The sequence below is a fragment of the Salvelinus alpinus genome, chromosome 37 (genome assembly GCF_045679555.1).
Source record: "Salvelinus alpinus chromosome 37, SLU_Salpinus.1, whole genome shotgun sequence".
Lineage (NCBI taxonomy): Eukaryota > Metazoa > Chordata > Actinopteri > Salmoniformes > Salmonidae > Salvelinus > Salvelinus alpinus.
The window spans coordinates 6725245-6741225 of NC_092122.1; the positions used below are offsets into that span (position 1 = coordinate 6725245).

At 43.5% G+C, this 15981-nt stretch overlaps 1 protein-coding gene across 4 annotated transcripts in view; it reads left to right on the top strand.

Annotated features, from left to right (window-relative positions):
* LOC139565752 (metabotropic glutamate receptor 8-like) overlaps window positions 1–15981 on the top strand; it is a 386874-nt gene that overhangs the window by 324596 nt on the left and 46297 nt on the right. For 2 of the 4 annotated variants that reach the window (XM_071386284.1, XM_071386285.1), the window contains exons 6-7: window positions 13119–13319; window positions 13559–13609. In XM_071386284.1, the coding sequence (XP_071242385.1) occupies window positions 13119–13319; window positions 13559–13609 (252 nt within the window). The remainder of the gene's footprint in view (window positions 1–13118; window positions 13320–13558; window positions 13610–15981) is intronic. The other 2 variants (XM_071386286.1, XM_071386287.1) reach the window with 1 other exon arrangement.

A 15981-nucleotide genomic window follows, 5' to 3' on the forward strand; every position in this document is an offset into this window, starting at 1 on the left:
TATATTGTGTGTTGGTGATTTATGTCCTGATATGTGTGTGTGTGGGTGATTTATGTCCTGATATGTGTGTGTGGGTTGTTTATGTCCTGATATCTGTGTGTGGTGGTTGTTTATGTCCTGATATGTGTGGGTGATATATGTCCTGATATTTGTGAGTGTGGGTTGTTTATGTCCTGCTATGTGTATGTGTGGGGGTTATTTATGTTCTGATATATGTGTGTGGGGGTTATTTATGTCCTGATATGTGTGTGTGTGTGTGGGTTGTTTATGTCCTGATATGTGTGTGTGTGGGTTATTTATGTCCTGATATGTGTGTGTGGGTGGGTGATATATGTCCTGATATGTGTGTGTGGGGGTTGTTTATGTCATGATATGTGTGTGTGGGGGTTGTTTATGTCCTGATATGTGTGTGTGGGGGTTGTTTATGTCCTGATATGTGTGTGTGGGGGTTATGTATGTCCTGATATGTGTGTGTGGGGGTTATTTATGTCCTGATATGTGTGTGTGTGGGGGGGTTATTTATGTCCTGATATGTGTGTGTGGGGGTTATTTATGTCCTGATATGTGTGTGTGTGTGGGGGGGTTATTTGTGTCCTGATATGTGTGTGTGTGTGGGGGGGTTATTCATGTCCTGATATGTGTGTGTGTGTGTGTGGGTTGTTTATGTCCTGATACGTGTGTGTGTGGGTTGTTGATGTCCTGATATATGTGTGTGTGGGTGATTTATGTCCTGATATTTGTGTGTGTGGGTGATTTATGTCCTGATATATGTGTGTGTGGGGGTTGTTTATGTCCTGATATGTGTATGTGTGGGGGTTATTTATGTCCTGATATGTGTGTGTGTGGGTGATTTATGTCCTGATATGTGTGTGTGTGGGGGTTGTTTATGTCCTGATATGTGTATGTGTGGGGGTTATTTATGTCCTGATATTTGTGTGTTTGGGTGATTTATGTCCTGATATATGTGTGTGTGGGGGTTGTTTATGTCCTGATATGTGTATGTGTGGGGGTTATTTATGTCCTGATATGTGTGTGTGTGGGTGATTTATGTCCTGATATGTGTGTGTGTGGGGGTTGTTGATGTCCTGATATTTGTGTGTTTGGGTGATTTATGTCCTGATATATGTGTGTGGGGGTTGTTTATGTCCTGATATGTGTGTGTGTGTGTGGGTTGTTTATGTCCTGCTATGTGTGTGTGTGGGTTGTTTATGTCCTGATATATGTGTGTGGGGGTTATTTATGTCCTGATATTTGTGTGTGTGGGTTGTTTATGTCCTGATATATGTGTGTGTGTGTGTAAGTTATGTCCATATATTTGTGTGTTGGTGATTTATGTCCTGATATGTGTGTGTGTGGGTGATTTATGTCCTGATATGTGTGTGTGGGTTGTTTATGTCCTGATATGTGTGTGTGGGGGTTGTTTATGTCCTGATATGTGTGGGTGATATATGTCCTGATATTTGTGAGTGTGGGTTGTTTATGTCCTGCTATGTGTGTGTGTGGGGGTTATTTATGTTCTGATATATGTGTGTGGGGGTTATTTATGTCCTGATATGTGTGTGTGTGTGTGGGTTGTTTATGTCCTGATATGTGTGTATTTGGGTTGTTTATGTCCTGATATTTGTGTGGGTGATTTATGTCCTGATATGTGTGTGTGGGTGATTTATGTCCTGATATTTGTGTGTGTGGGTGATTTATGTCCTGATATACAGTGGGGAGAACAAGTATTTGATACACTGCCGATTTTGCAGGTTTTCCTACTTACAAAGCATGTAGAGGTCTGTAATTTTTATCATAGGTACACTTCAACTGTGAGAGACGGAATCTAAAACAAAAATCCAGAAAATCACATTGTATGATTTTTAAGTAATTAATTAGCATTTTATTGCATGACATAAGTATTTGATCACCTACCAACCAGTAAGAATTCCGGCTCTCACAGACCTGTTAGTTTTTCTTTAAGAAGCCCTCCTGCTCTCCACTCATTACCTGTATTAACTGCACCTGTTTGAACTCGTTACCTGTATAAAAGACACCTGTCCACACACTCAATCAAACATACTCCAACCTCTCCATGGCCAAGACCAGAGAGCTGTGTAAGGACATCAGGGATAAAATTGTAGACCTGCACAAGGCTGGGATGGGCTACAGGACAATAGGCAAGCAGCTTGGTAAGAAGGCAACAACTGTTGGCGTAATTATTAGAAAATGGAAGAAGTTCAAGATGACGGTCAATCACCCTTGGTCTGGGGCTCCATGCAAGATCTCACCTCGTGGGGCATCAATGATCATGAGGAATGTGAGGGATCAGCCCAGAAGTACACGGCAGGACCTGGTCAATGACCTGAAGAGAGCTGGGACCACAGTCTCAAAGAAAACCATTAGTAACACACCACGCCATCATGGATTAAAATCCTGCAGCGCACGCAAGGTCCCCCTGCTCAAGCCAGCGCATGTCCAGGCCCGTCTGAAGTTTGCCAATGACCATCTGGATGATCCAGAGGAGGAATGGGAGAAGGTCATGTGGTCTGATGAGACAAAAATAGAGCTTTTTGGTCTAAACTCCACTCGCCGTGTTTGGAGGAAGAAGAAGGATGAGTACAACCCCAAGAACACCATCCCAACCGTGAAGCATGGAGGTGGAAACATCATTCTTTGGGGATGCCTTTCTGCAATGGGGACAGGACGACTGCACCGTATTGAGGGGAGGATGGATGGGGCCATGTATTGCGAGATCTTGGCCAACAACCTCCTTCCCTCAGTAAGAGCATTGAAGATGGGTCGTGGCTGGGTCTTCCAGCATGACAACGACCCAAAACACACAGCCAGGGCAACTAAGTAGTGGCTCCGTAAGAAGCATCTCAAGGTCCTGGAGTGGCCTAGCCAGTCTCCAGACCTGAACCCAATAGAAAATCTTTGGAGGGAGCTGAAAGTCCGTATTGCCCAGCGACAGCCCCGAAACCTGAAGGATCTGGAGAAGTTCTGTATGGAGGAGTGGGCCAAAATCCCTGCTGCAGTGTGTGCAAACCTGGTCAAGAACTACAGGAAACGTATGATCTGTGTAATTGCAAACAAAGGTTTCTGTACCAAATATTAAGTTCTGCTTTTCTGATGTATCAAATACTTATGTCATGCAATAAAATGCAAATTAATTACTTAAAAATCATACAATGTGATTTTCTGGATTTTTGTTTTAGATTCCGTCTCTCACAGTTGAAGTGTACCTATGATAAAAATTACAAACCTCTACATGCTTTGTAAGTAGGAAAACCTGCATAATCGGCAGTGTATCAAATACTTGTTCTCCCCACTGTATGTGTGTGTGGGGGTTGTTTATGTCCTGATATGTGTATGTGTGGGGGTTATTTATGTCCTGATATGTGTGTGTGTGGGTGATTTATGTCCTGATATGTGTGTGTGTGGGGGTTGTTTATGTCCTGATATGTGTATGTGTGGGGGTTATTTATGTCCTGATATTTGTGTGTTTGGGTGATTTATGTCCTGATATATGTGTGTGTGGGGGTTGTTTATGTCCTGATATGTGTATGTGTGGGGGTTATTTATGTCCTGATATGTGTTTGTGTGGGTGATTTATGTCCTGATATGTGTGTGTGTGGGGGTTGTTGATGTCCTGATATTTGTGTGTTTGGGTGATTTATGTCCTGATATATGTGTGTGGGGGTTGTTTATGTCCTGATATGTGTGTGTGTGTGTGGGTTGTTTATGTCCTGCTATGTGTGTGTGTGGGTTGTTTATGTCCTGATATGTGTGTGGGGGTTATTTATGTCCTGATATTTGTGTGTGTGGGTTGTTTATGTCCTGATATATGTGTGTGTGTGTGTAAGTTATGTCCATATATTTGTGTGTTGGTGATTTATGTCCTGATATGTGTGTGTGTGGGTGATTTATGTCCTGATATGTGTGTGTGGGTTGTTTATGTCCTGATATGTGTGTGTGGGGGTTGTTTATGTCCTGATATGTGTGGGTGATATATGTCCTGATATTTGTGAGTGTGGGTTGTTTATGTCCTGCTATGTGTGTGTGTGGGGGTTATTTATGTTCTGATATATGTGTGTGGGGGTTATTTATGTCCTGATATGTGTGTGTGTGTGTGGGTTGTTTATGTCCTGATATGTGTGTATTTGGGTTGTTTATGTCCTGATATTTGTGTGGGTGATTTATGTCCTGATATGTGTGTGTGGGGGTTGTTTATGTCCTGATATGTGTGTGTGGGGGTTATTTATTTCCTGATATGTGTGTGTGTGTGGGTTGTTTATATCCTGATATGTGTGTATATGGGTTGTTTATGTCCTGATATTTGTGTGGGTGATTTATGTCCTGATATGTGTGTGTGTGGGTTGTTTATGTCCTGATATGTGTGTGTGGGGGTTATTTATGTCCTGATATGTGTGTGTGGGGGTTATTTATGTCCTGATATGTGTGTATGCGGGTTGTTTATGTCCTGATAAGTGTGTGTGTAGGTTGTTTATGTCCTGATAGTTGTGTGTGTGGGTGATTTATGTCCTGATATGTGTGTGTGGGTTGGTTATGTCCTGATATTTGTGTGTGTGGGTTGTTTATGTCCTGATATATGTGTGTGTGGGTGATTTATGTCCTGATATGTGTGTGTGGGTGATTTATGTCCTGATATGTGTGTGTGGGTTGTTTATGTCCTGATATGTGTGTGTGGGGGTTGTTTATGTCCCGATATGTGTGTGTGTGGGTTGTTTATGTCCTGATATATGTGTGTGTGGGGGTTGTTTATGTCCTGATATGTGTGTATGTGGGTTGTTTATGTCCTGATATTTGTGTGGGTGATTTATGTCCTGATATGTGTGTGTGTGGGTTGTTTATGTCCTGATATGTGTGTGTGGGGGTTATTTATGTCATGATATGTGTGTGTGGGGGTTATTTATGTCCTGATATGTGTGTATGCGGGTTGTTTATGTCCTGATAAGTGTGTGTGTGGGTTGTTTATGTCCTGATAGTTGTGTGTGTGGGTGATTTATGTCCTGATATGTGTGTGTGTGGGTTGTTTATGTCCTGATATTTGTGTGTGTGGGTTGTTTATGTCCTGATATATGTGTGTGTGTGGGTGATTTATGTCCTGATATGTGTGTGTGGGTGATTTATGTCCTGATATGTGTGTGTGGGTTGTTTATGTCCTGATATGTGTGTGTGGGGGTTGTTTATGTCCCGATATGTGTGTGTGTGGGTTGTTTATGTCCTGATATATGTGTGTGTGGGGGTTGTTTATGTCCTGATATGTGTGTGTGGGGGTTGTTTATGTCCCGAAATGTGTGTGTGTGGGTTGTTTATGTCCTGATATGTGTGTATGTGGGGGATTGGTGTTTTTCAATGCATGATGTTAATAAAGGTGAGGTAACCTTTTATTTATTTTTTTATTTAATTCATTTATTTAACCTTTATTTAACCAGGTAGGCAAATTGAGAACACGTTCTCATTTACAATTGCGACCTGGCCAAGATAAAGCAAAGCAGTTCGACACATACAACAACACATAGTTACACATGGAGTAAAACAAACATATAGTCAATAATACAGTGAAAAAAAATAAGTCTATATACAATGTGAGCAAGTGAGGTGAGATAAGGGAGGTGAAGGCAAACAAATATATGTATAAATAAATAAAATATAAAAGGCCATGGAGGCGAAGTGAGTACAACACAGCAAGTAAAATAAAAACTAAAAAAAACACTGGAATGGTTGGTTTGCAGTGGAAGAAAGTGCAAAGTAGAGACAGAAATAATGGGGTGCAAAGGAGCAAAATAAATTAATAAATAAATACAGTAGGTAAAGAGGTAGTTGTTTGGGCTAAATTGTAGATGGGTTATGTACAGGTGCAGTAATCTATGAGCTGCTCTGACAGCTGGTGCTTAAAGCTAGTGAGGGAGATAGGTGTTTCCAGTTTCAGAGATTTTTGTAGTTCGTTCCAGTCATTGGCAGCAGAGAACTGGAAGGAGAGGCGTCCAAAGGAAGAATTGGTTTTGGGGGTGACTAGAGAGATGTACCTGCTGGAGCGCGTGCTACAGGTAGGTGCTGCTATGGTGACCAGCGAGCTGAGATAAGGGGGGACTTTACCTAGCAGGGTCTTGTAGATGACCTGGAACCAGTGGGTTTGGCGACGAGTATGAAGCGAGGGCCAGCCAACGAGAGTGTACAGGTCGCAGTGGTGGGTAGTATATGGGGCTTTGGTGACAAAACGGATGGCACTGTGATAGACTGCATCCAATTTATTGAGTAGGGTTTTGGAGGCTATTTTGTAAATGACATCACCGAAGTCGAGGATTGGTAGGATGGTCAGTTTTACAAGGGTATGTTTGGCAGCATGAGTAAAGGATGCTTTGTTGCGGAATAGGAAGCCAATTCTAGATTTGACTTTGGATTGGAGATGTTTGATGTGAGTCTGGAAGGAGAGTTTACAGTCTAACCAGACACCTAGGTATTTGTAGTTGTCCACATATTCTAAGTCAGAGCCGTCCAAAGTAGTGATGTTGGACAGGCGGGCAGGAGCAGGCAGCGATCGGTTGAAGAGCATGCATTTGGTTTTACTTGTATTTAAGAGCAGTTGGAGGCCACGGAAGGAGAGTTGTATGGCATTGAAGCTCGCCTGGAGGGTTGTTAACACAGTGTCAAAAGAAGGGCCAGAAGTATACAGAATAGTGTCGTCTGCGTAGAGGTGGATCAGAGAATCACCAGCAGCAAGAGCGACATCATTGATGTAAACAGAGAAGAGAGTCGGTCCAAGAATTGAACCCTGTGGCACCCCCATAGAGACTGCCAGAGGCCCGGACAACAGACCCTCCGATTTGACACACTGAACTCGATCAGAGAAGTAGTTGGTGAACCAGGCGAGGCAATCATTAGAGAAACCAAGGCTGTCGAGTCTGCCAATGAGGATGTGGTGATTGACAGAGTCAAAGGCCTTGGCCAGGTCAATGAATACGGCTGCACAGTATTGTTTCCTATCGATGGCGGTTACGATATCGTTTATGACCTTGAGCGTGGCTGAGGTGCACCCATGACCAGCTCTGAAACCAGATTGCATAGCGGAGAAGGTGTGGTGGGATTCGAAATGGTCGGTAATCTGTTTGTTGACTTGGCTTTCGAAGACCTTAGAAAGGCAGGGTAGGATAGATATAGGTCTGTAGCAGTTAGGGTCAAGGGTCAACCTTGTCTTAAGTGACATCTCCTTCTCTGAGACCTGGAAGGGGAAGCGTCTCAGAGTAGGAGTCCTGCTGATCAAGGATAACATCCTCCCTGTCCATGTAATCATATTCATTATCTAAAAGGCAGAACTGATCCTAGATCAGCACTCCTACTCCGAGACGACTCCTTTATGAATTTGGGCCCTGAAGTAAGTCAACCCTGTCCTGTACCATTTGCTTTGTGGTCCTGATGGTTGCTTTGGCAGTGAAGAGTGCTGGTGACAGCATTGCATTGGTTGAGCTGCTTCACTTATAAAGACATCGCCTTTGATTGGTTGCTGGTGACAAACCAGGTAGATTTGTTTGGATGTGTCTTTTCTAAATGAACCCTCATCTCAGAGCACTGCAGGTATGAGACCCTGCTGGGTGGTGGGATAGCTGCGGCTCTGCAGAGTTAAAGGGATACTTCATTTTGGCAATGAGATTCAGATAAACTCGTGGATACCATTTGTAAGTCTCTGCCTGTAGTTTGAAGGAAGTGGCTAACTAGTGTTAGCACAATTGCTAACTAATGTTAGAGCAATTGCTAACTCAATCAAATGTATTTATATCAATCAAATGTATTTATAAATCCCTTCTTACATCAGCTGATGTCACAAAGTGCTGTACAGAAACCCAGCCTAAAACCCGAAACAGCAAGCAATGCAGGTGTAGAAGCACGGTGGCTAGGAAAAACTCCCTAGAAAGACCAGAACCTAGGAAGAAACCTCTCAGAACCTAGGAAGAAACCTAGAGAGGAACCAGGCTATGAGGGGTGGCCAGTCCTCTTCTGGCTGTGCCGGGTGGAGATTATAACACAACATGGCCAAGATGTGCAAATGTTCATAGATGACCAGCAGGGTCAAATAATAATAATCACAGTGGTTGTCGAGGGTGAAACAGGTCAGCACCTCAGGAGTAAATGTCAGTTGGCTTTTCATAGCCGATCATTCAGAGTATCTCTACCGCTCCTGCTGTCTCTAGAGAGTTGAAAACAGCAGGTCTGGGACAGGTAGCACGTCTGGTGAACAGGTCAGGGTTCCATAGCCGCAGGCAGAACAGTTGAAACTGGAGCAGCAGTACGGCCAGGTGGACTGGGGACAGCAAGTAATCATCAGGCCAGGTAGTCCTGAGGAATGGTCCTAGGGCTCAGGTCCTCTGAGAGAAAGAAAGAAAGAAAGAGAGAAAGAAAAAGCGAGAAAGAGAATTCGAGACAGCATACTTCAATTTACACAGGACACCGGATAAGACAGGAGAAATACTCCAGATATAACAGACTGAACCTAGCCCCTCGACACATAAACTACTGCAGCATAAATACTGGAGGCTGAGACAGGAGGGGTCGGGAGACACTGTGGCCCCGTCCGATGATACCCCCAGACAGGGCCAAACAGGCGGGATATAACCCCACCCACTTTTCCAAAGCACAGCCCCCACACCACTAGAGGGATAACTTCAACCACCAACTTACCATCCTGCGACAAGGCCGAGTATAGCCCACAAAGATCTCCGCCACGGCACAACCCAAGGGGGGGCGCAAACCCGGACAGGAAGATCACGTCAGTGACTCAACCCACTCAAGTGATGCGTCAACCCACTCAACCCACTAGCGTTAGCACAATGACTGGAAGTCTATGGTAACTGCTAGCATGCTGTTTATGTGTGTACATTTCTTCGTGTGTGTGCTAGTTTGTAAGAGAACAAATATCTGCCTCTATAGCCAGGCTTATTATTACACAGTCACAATGAGCTATGTAAATTCTCCCTGCCTTCCGCCTGTGTTCTTCCAGATTATTAAAGCATAGCAGAACGGGCAAATTAAATTTAGCAGGGCTGGCATTGTCTGAGCTGACAGTGATGGAATGGCAGTAGTGTGTGTGAGAGAGAGAGTGTGTATATGTGTATTTTTTAATTTGATTTATTTGATTTATTTAACTAGGCAAGTCAGTTAAGAACAAATTCTTATTTACAATGACAGCCTAGGAACAGTAGGTTAACTGCCTTGTTCAGGGGCAGAACGACAGATTTTTACTTTGTCAGCGCAGGGATTTGATCCAGCAATCTTTTGGTAACTGACCCAATGCTTTAACCACTAGGCTACCTGCCACCCCAAGGTTGAATCTCCTGTGTGTCAGACAGGGACAGACAGGGACAGACAGACAGTAAACATGACAACTGCTGCACCTCACCTTGCCAGTCAGTCAGCTAGGGAGGGAATAAACTGTAATGATGCAATCGAAGGAAATGTAACAGCATTGTCTTCTGTAACGGCAGTAGCTCCACCACTGTAAGTCAAAAAACCTCAGGTGTAAATGTCAGTTGGCTTTTCATAGCCGATCATTGAGGGTATCTCTAAGTAAGTCAGTAGAGGGAATGCAGAAGGTATCTAGTCCTCCATGCCTGCACCTGAAATGGCACCCTATTCCCTATATAGTGCCCTACTTTTGACCAGAGCCCTATGGGTACACTATATAGGGAATAGGATGCACCCTGTGTAGTCTTCTCTGGGGACTGAGATGAGATGGATGCCATTTTCTTTTTGAGCAGCTCAACATGGTGATTGGCTATATGGTTGGCTGGACCGTAAGCCTGGTGTGTGTGTGTGTGTGTGTGTGTGTGTGTGTGTGTGTGTGTGTGTGTGTGTGTGTGTGTGTGTGTGTGTGTGTGTGTGTGTGTGTGTGTGTGTGTGTGTGTGTGTGTGTGTGTGTGTGTGTGTGTGTGTGTGTGACTGTAGGGTTTATGCTGTGTGTGTCACAGATCCCCCTGGTACTGATGCTCATTCTGTTCACCAGTTCAGGAGGTTTACGTCACTGGCTTTCTAGGCTTCACTGAATGGGATTCATTATCATAACCCCAGGACTGTCTTGTCTGATTACACACAATGGTTCCCATTTCCCCTGATTAGCATGGTATACAGTTGAAGTCGGAAGTTTACATACACTTAGGTTGGAGTCAATAAAACTCGTTTTTCAACCACTCCACAAAAATCTTGTTAACAAACTATAGTTTTGGCAAGTCGGTTAGGACATCTACTTTGTGCATGACACAAGTAATTTTTCCAACAACTGTTTACAGACAGATTATTTCACTTAGAATTCACTGTATCACAATTCCAGTGGGTCAAAAGTTTACATACACTAAGTTGACTGTGCCTTTAAACAGCTTGGAAAATTCCAGAAAATGATGTCATGCCTTTAGAAGCTTCTCATAGGCTAATTGACATCATTTGAGTCAATTGGAGGTATACCTGTGGATGTATTTCAAGACCTACCTTCAAACCCAGTGCCTCTTTGCTTGACATCATGGGAAAATCAAAAGAAATCAGCCAAGACCTCAGAAAAACAATTGTAGACCTCCACAAGTCTGGTTCATCCCTGGGAGCAATTTCCAAACGCCTGAAGGTACCACATTCATCTGTACAAACAATAGTACACAAGTATAAACACCATGGGACCACGCAGCCATCATACCGCTCAGGAAGGAGACGCGTTCTGTCTCCTAGAGATGAACGTACTTTGGTGCGAAAAGTGCAAATCAATCCCAGAACAACAGCAAAGGACCCTGTAAAGAAACCTGAAAGGCCGCTCAGCAAGGAAGAAGCCACTGCTCCAAAACCACCATAAAAAAGCCAGGCTACGGTTTGCAACTGCACATGGGAATAAATTGTACTTTTTGGAGAAATGTCCTCTGGTCTGATGAAACAAAAATAGAACTGTTTGGCTATAATGACCATTGTTATGTTTGGAGGAAAAAGGGGGAGACTTGCAAGCCTAGGAACACCATCCCAACCATGAAGCACGGGGGTGGCAGCATCATGTTGTCGGGGTGCTTTGCTGCAGGAGGGACTAGTGCACTTCACAAAATAGACAGCATCATGAGGTGGCTTTAGGATGGCTTAAGGACAACAAAGTCAAGGTATTGGCATGGCCATCACAAAGCCCTGACCTCAATCCCATAGAAAATGTGTGGGCAGAACTGAAAAAGCGTGTGCGAGCAAGGAGGCCTAAAAACCTGACTCCGTTACACCAGCTCTGTCAGGAGGAATAGGCCAAAATTCACCCAACTTATTGTGCGAAGCTTGTGGGAGGCTACCCGAAACGTTTGACCCTAGTTAAACAATTTAAAGGCAATGCTACCAAATACTAATTGAGTTTATGTAAATTTCTGACCCACTGGGAATGTGATGAAAGAAATAAAAGCTGAAATAAATCATTCTCTACTATTATTCTGATGTTTCACATTCTTAAAATAAAGTGGTGATCCTAACTGACCTAAGACAAGGAATTTTTACTAAGATTAAATGTCAGGAATTGTGAAAAAACTGTGTTTAAATGCATTTGGCTAAGGTGTATGGAAACTTCCGACTTCAACTGTATATGTGCCCTCTGTTCCCTCTGTCTTTGACGGATATTGTTCCCATGTCCGTTGGTGGTGTGATTGCCTATGCGCTGGTGCAGCTGTTATGCTGCGTATTGGCCCGTGTCGTTCAACGAGGTTAACCCTCACTTCTTTGTTTGGGTACAGCCCAGTGTTTTTGTATACATGTTTGCGTTGGGTGTATTAAAAACCCCTATTGTGTATTCCTGCACCTGTCTCCAAATTCCTTTATACTAGCGTGACAGTGTGTCTGGGGCTTAGTAGTGATACAGGAGCTATCGCTCCAGCGTGTCAAGCCAAAGCCAGGATGGAATTCAGATTGAGTCAGATGGCTCAGCGCCTGTCCCAAGTGTTTCTTTACTGGCTTGGGTTATGTCAGAGGACTGCTTCTTTATTCATGCTATAAGCTCTAAGGTACTGGGAGCTCTTTCCGATAGGATAAGCTCACAGATCCTATTTGGGATAAACGGAGTCAGTTCCTCTATAGTCAGTGCCTATACCTGGTGGGATTACCTAGGAGTGGAGTGGATGGCTCCGGACCGAGGGGGAAGCAGTACTTCTGATTTGAGTCCTGTCGATTTGAGGGGCTTTTAACTATTGGGACTGATTTCTATGATGGCCCACAATGTCTTTAGTTGTTTGGTCTCTGGTGAAGTCAGCCTCCATCCCCTGTTACTGTAGTTTGGACCTTATCCTTCATAAGGAATAACCAGGTGTGTGTGTTTGTGTTTCTGCTCCTACTAATGCATCACCTTCACGTGAGACTTGCCTGCTGTGTGGAAGCCGCTATAAAACTGAATTGGATTTCCTTCTCCCGAGCCTATTAATTCCACACAGACACGTGTATTGATTGAAGACTCTTGTTAATTCACCTAGCCCGGGCAAATTTTTTATTTACAAATGTTTTGCTTTTTTTGCCCGAGGGCTTGTACTGAGTAAAACGCCGAGTTAAAAGCTGAAAGAATTCAATAAAAATTAGTTGCTTCTGAAAATCTACCCTTTTTCCATTTTCTTTTGCAGTTCCACTTTAATAACTTTGATGAAAATGGTGGAAAGGCATCCTAATAAATTAGAGATGTTCATGTTTACGCATCAAGGAGTTTGTGCTTTCGCCTCTTTATTAGCTAATTATGCTAATGATGCTATCAGTTACATAAGCACATATTCAACTGCATTAGAAAGAAAGTGAGTTTGTGTGTGTGTGTGTGTGTGTGTGTGTGTGTGTGTGTGTGTGTGTGTGTGTGTGTGTGTGTGTGTGTGTGTGTGTGTGTGTGTGCGTGTGCGTGTGCGTGTGCTCGCGTGTGTCAGTATGTGTGTGTGTGTCACTGTGTGTGTGCTCAACTGAATAAAACAACATGTGACAGATGTTTGTGTTTGTGTGAAAGCAGTGGGACCAAGGTCATTGTTTTTTTCCCTCACGAAAATGATATTATAATGTAATGTTATACATTTAGCATCTTTGCCAAATAGACACTTGGATGTTTCCACCCACAGTGTAGCTGACTGTCCATCTGTCTCTCTCCTCTCTCCCAGGTCTGGAGAAGGTTGGTCGGGACTCGAGCTACGAGCAGGAGGGGAAGGTGCAGTTTGTGATGGATGCTGTGTATGCTATGGCCCATGCCCTGCACCGGATGCACAGGGAACTCTGCTATGGCTACCCAGGCCTGTGCCCAAAGATGGCCAACATCGACGGCAAGGAACTACTCAGCCATATCAGAGCTGTCAACTTTAATGGTAAGTAGAGCACGGGCGCACACACACACGCACACACACTTCTTAGCCATATCCACAACATCAACTTCGAGTCACACACCACTCCCTCATCAAAAGCCACTGTATACATGCCTCCTCTTGCTTCCCCCCCACTCCTTATCAGAGGACATCTTGAACATTCATGAAGCTTTGACTACAGGGTAGTTCATGAAGTAGTTAGTGAAATGATTTACGTTTTGCCCCATTTTGTTTCCCCCTAGTGTCCTCCATGAGCCACGATCCATCCTCTCTGAGAGCAGTCCTCCCACAGAGTGCGTAGGGTTACCCATGCTATACCTTCTCAGTGATACCTCCCTTTACTGGCTCTCACTGAAATAGTTAATACTACTAATACTAATACTACTGCTCTCTTCAAATTTCTCTACTAATTATCTTAACTTATCCTGCTTCCTTTACCTGATTATGGCCATGCTACATTAATCTATTTTGTGCCTTATTATGTGTACATAATATTCTATACAGGGCATTCGGGAAGTTTTCAGGCCACTTGACTTTTTCCACATTTTGTTACGTTACAGCCTTATTCTGAAATGGATTAAATAGTTTTTTCCCGCATCAGTCAACACACAATACCCCATAATGACATCACAATACCCCATAATGACATCACAATACCCCATAATGACATCACAATACCCAATAATGACAAAGAAAACTGGTTTAGACATTTTTGTTGCAGCACCTTTGGCAGTGATTACAGCCTCAGGTCTTCTTGGGTATGACGCTACAAGCTTGGCACACCTGTATTTGAGGAGTTTCTCCCATTCTTCTCTGCAGATCTTCTCAAGCTTTGTCAGGTTGGATGTGGAGTGTTGCTACACAGTTTTTGTCAGGTCTCTCCAGAGATGTTAGATCGGATTTAAGTCTGGGCTCTGGCTGGGCCACTCAAGGACCTTCAGAGACTTGTCCCGAAGCCACTCCTGCGTTGTCTTGGCTGTGTGCTTAGGGTCATTGTCCTGTTGAAAGGTGAACCTTCGCCTTAGTCTGAGGTCCTGAGCGCTCTGGAGCAGGTTTTCATCAAGGATATCTCTGTACTTTGCTGTTAATCTCTCAATCCCTGCCGCTGAAAAACATCCCCACAGTATGATGCTGCCACCACCATGCTTCACCGTAGAGATGGTGCCAGGTTTCCTCCAGACGTAACGCTTGGCATTCAGTCAAAAGTGTTCAATATTGGTTTCATCAGACCAGAGAATCTTGTTCATCATGGTCTGAGAGTCCTTTAGGTACCTTTTGGCAAACTCCAAGTGGGCTGTCATGTGCCTTTTACTGAGGAGTGGCTTCCGTCTGGTCACTCTACCATAAAGGCCTGATAGGTGGAGTGCTGCAGAGATGGTTGTCCTTCTGGAAGGTTCTCCCATCTCCACAGTGGAACTCTGGAGCTCTGTCAGAGTGATGATCGGGTTCTTGGTCACCTCGCTGACCAAGACCCTTCTCCCCCGATTGCTCATTTTGGCCAGGCGGCCAGCTCTAGGAAGAATCTTGGTGGTTCCAAACTTCTTCCATTTAAGAATGATGGAGGCTATTGTGTTCTTGGGGACCTTCAATGCTGTACAAAGTTTTCGGTAACCTTCCCCAGATCTGTGCCTCGACACAATCCTGTCTCGGAGCTCTACGGACAATTCCTTCGAACTCATAGCTTGGTTTTTGCTCTGACATGCACTGTCAACTGTGGGACTGTATATAGACAGGTGTGTGACTTTCCAAATCATGAGAAATCAAGTGAATTTACCACAGGTGGACTCCAATCAAGTTGTAGAAGCATCTCAAGGATGATCAATGGAAACAGGATGCATCTGAGCTCAATTTCGAGTCTCATAGCAAAGGGTCTGAATACTTATGTAAATAATGTATAAAAATATATTGTTTTTACTGTTTTCGCTTTGTCATTATGGGGTGTTGTGTGTAAATTGATGAGCAAAATATTAAATTTTATCAATTTTACAATAAGGCTGTAACGTAATATGGAAAAAGTGAAGGGGTCTGAATACTTTCCAAATGCTCTGTATGTTATGTAGTTGAGCTATTTAACTAGAGGTGCCATTGGGTATCCATCCACTTCTCCTAACATAGTTACAACACTTTGTGCTTGCTGCAGATGGTAAACAACTTGGAGCTTGACGTGAGACTCCAGTAATGCTTTAAACTTGTTTTTATGAGTGCTTATTTGACTGTTTTGTTCCTCTCGGCCCCGGAAGACCATACTGTAGGCGATACATCCACTAAATAACATTAGACAGTTCATTTGAATATGCGTTTTCTGCTGCTTTTGGTTATGGTATTATTTATTCATCTCGCCGCCTGCTCAGTTGTTATGTTTCCATTCAACTCCCGTGATTTGCATAATTTGTGTTGATCGATCCAAAATGAGTTTCGTCTGTAAGTGCATCAGGTCAAAATTCTCTTCATAGAGTGGCAGTGTCGTCCAATCACAAACACTGAGCAAAACTTTACACTCCAGTGGCTTAAGCAAAATCCACATGGCAAAGATTGAATACAAATGGAATATTGTAAATACTGTAGCATCCATAGCTATACTGAACTAAAATATAAACGTAACATGTAAAGTGTTGGTCCCATGTTTCATGAGCTGAAATAAAACATCCCTGAAATGTTCCATACG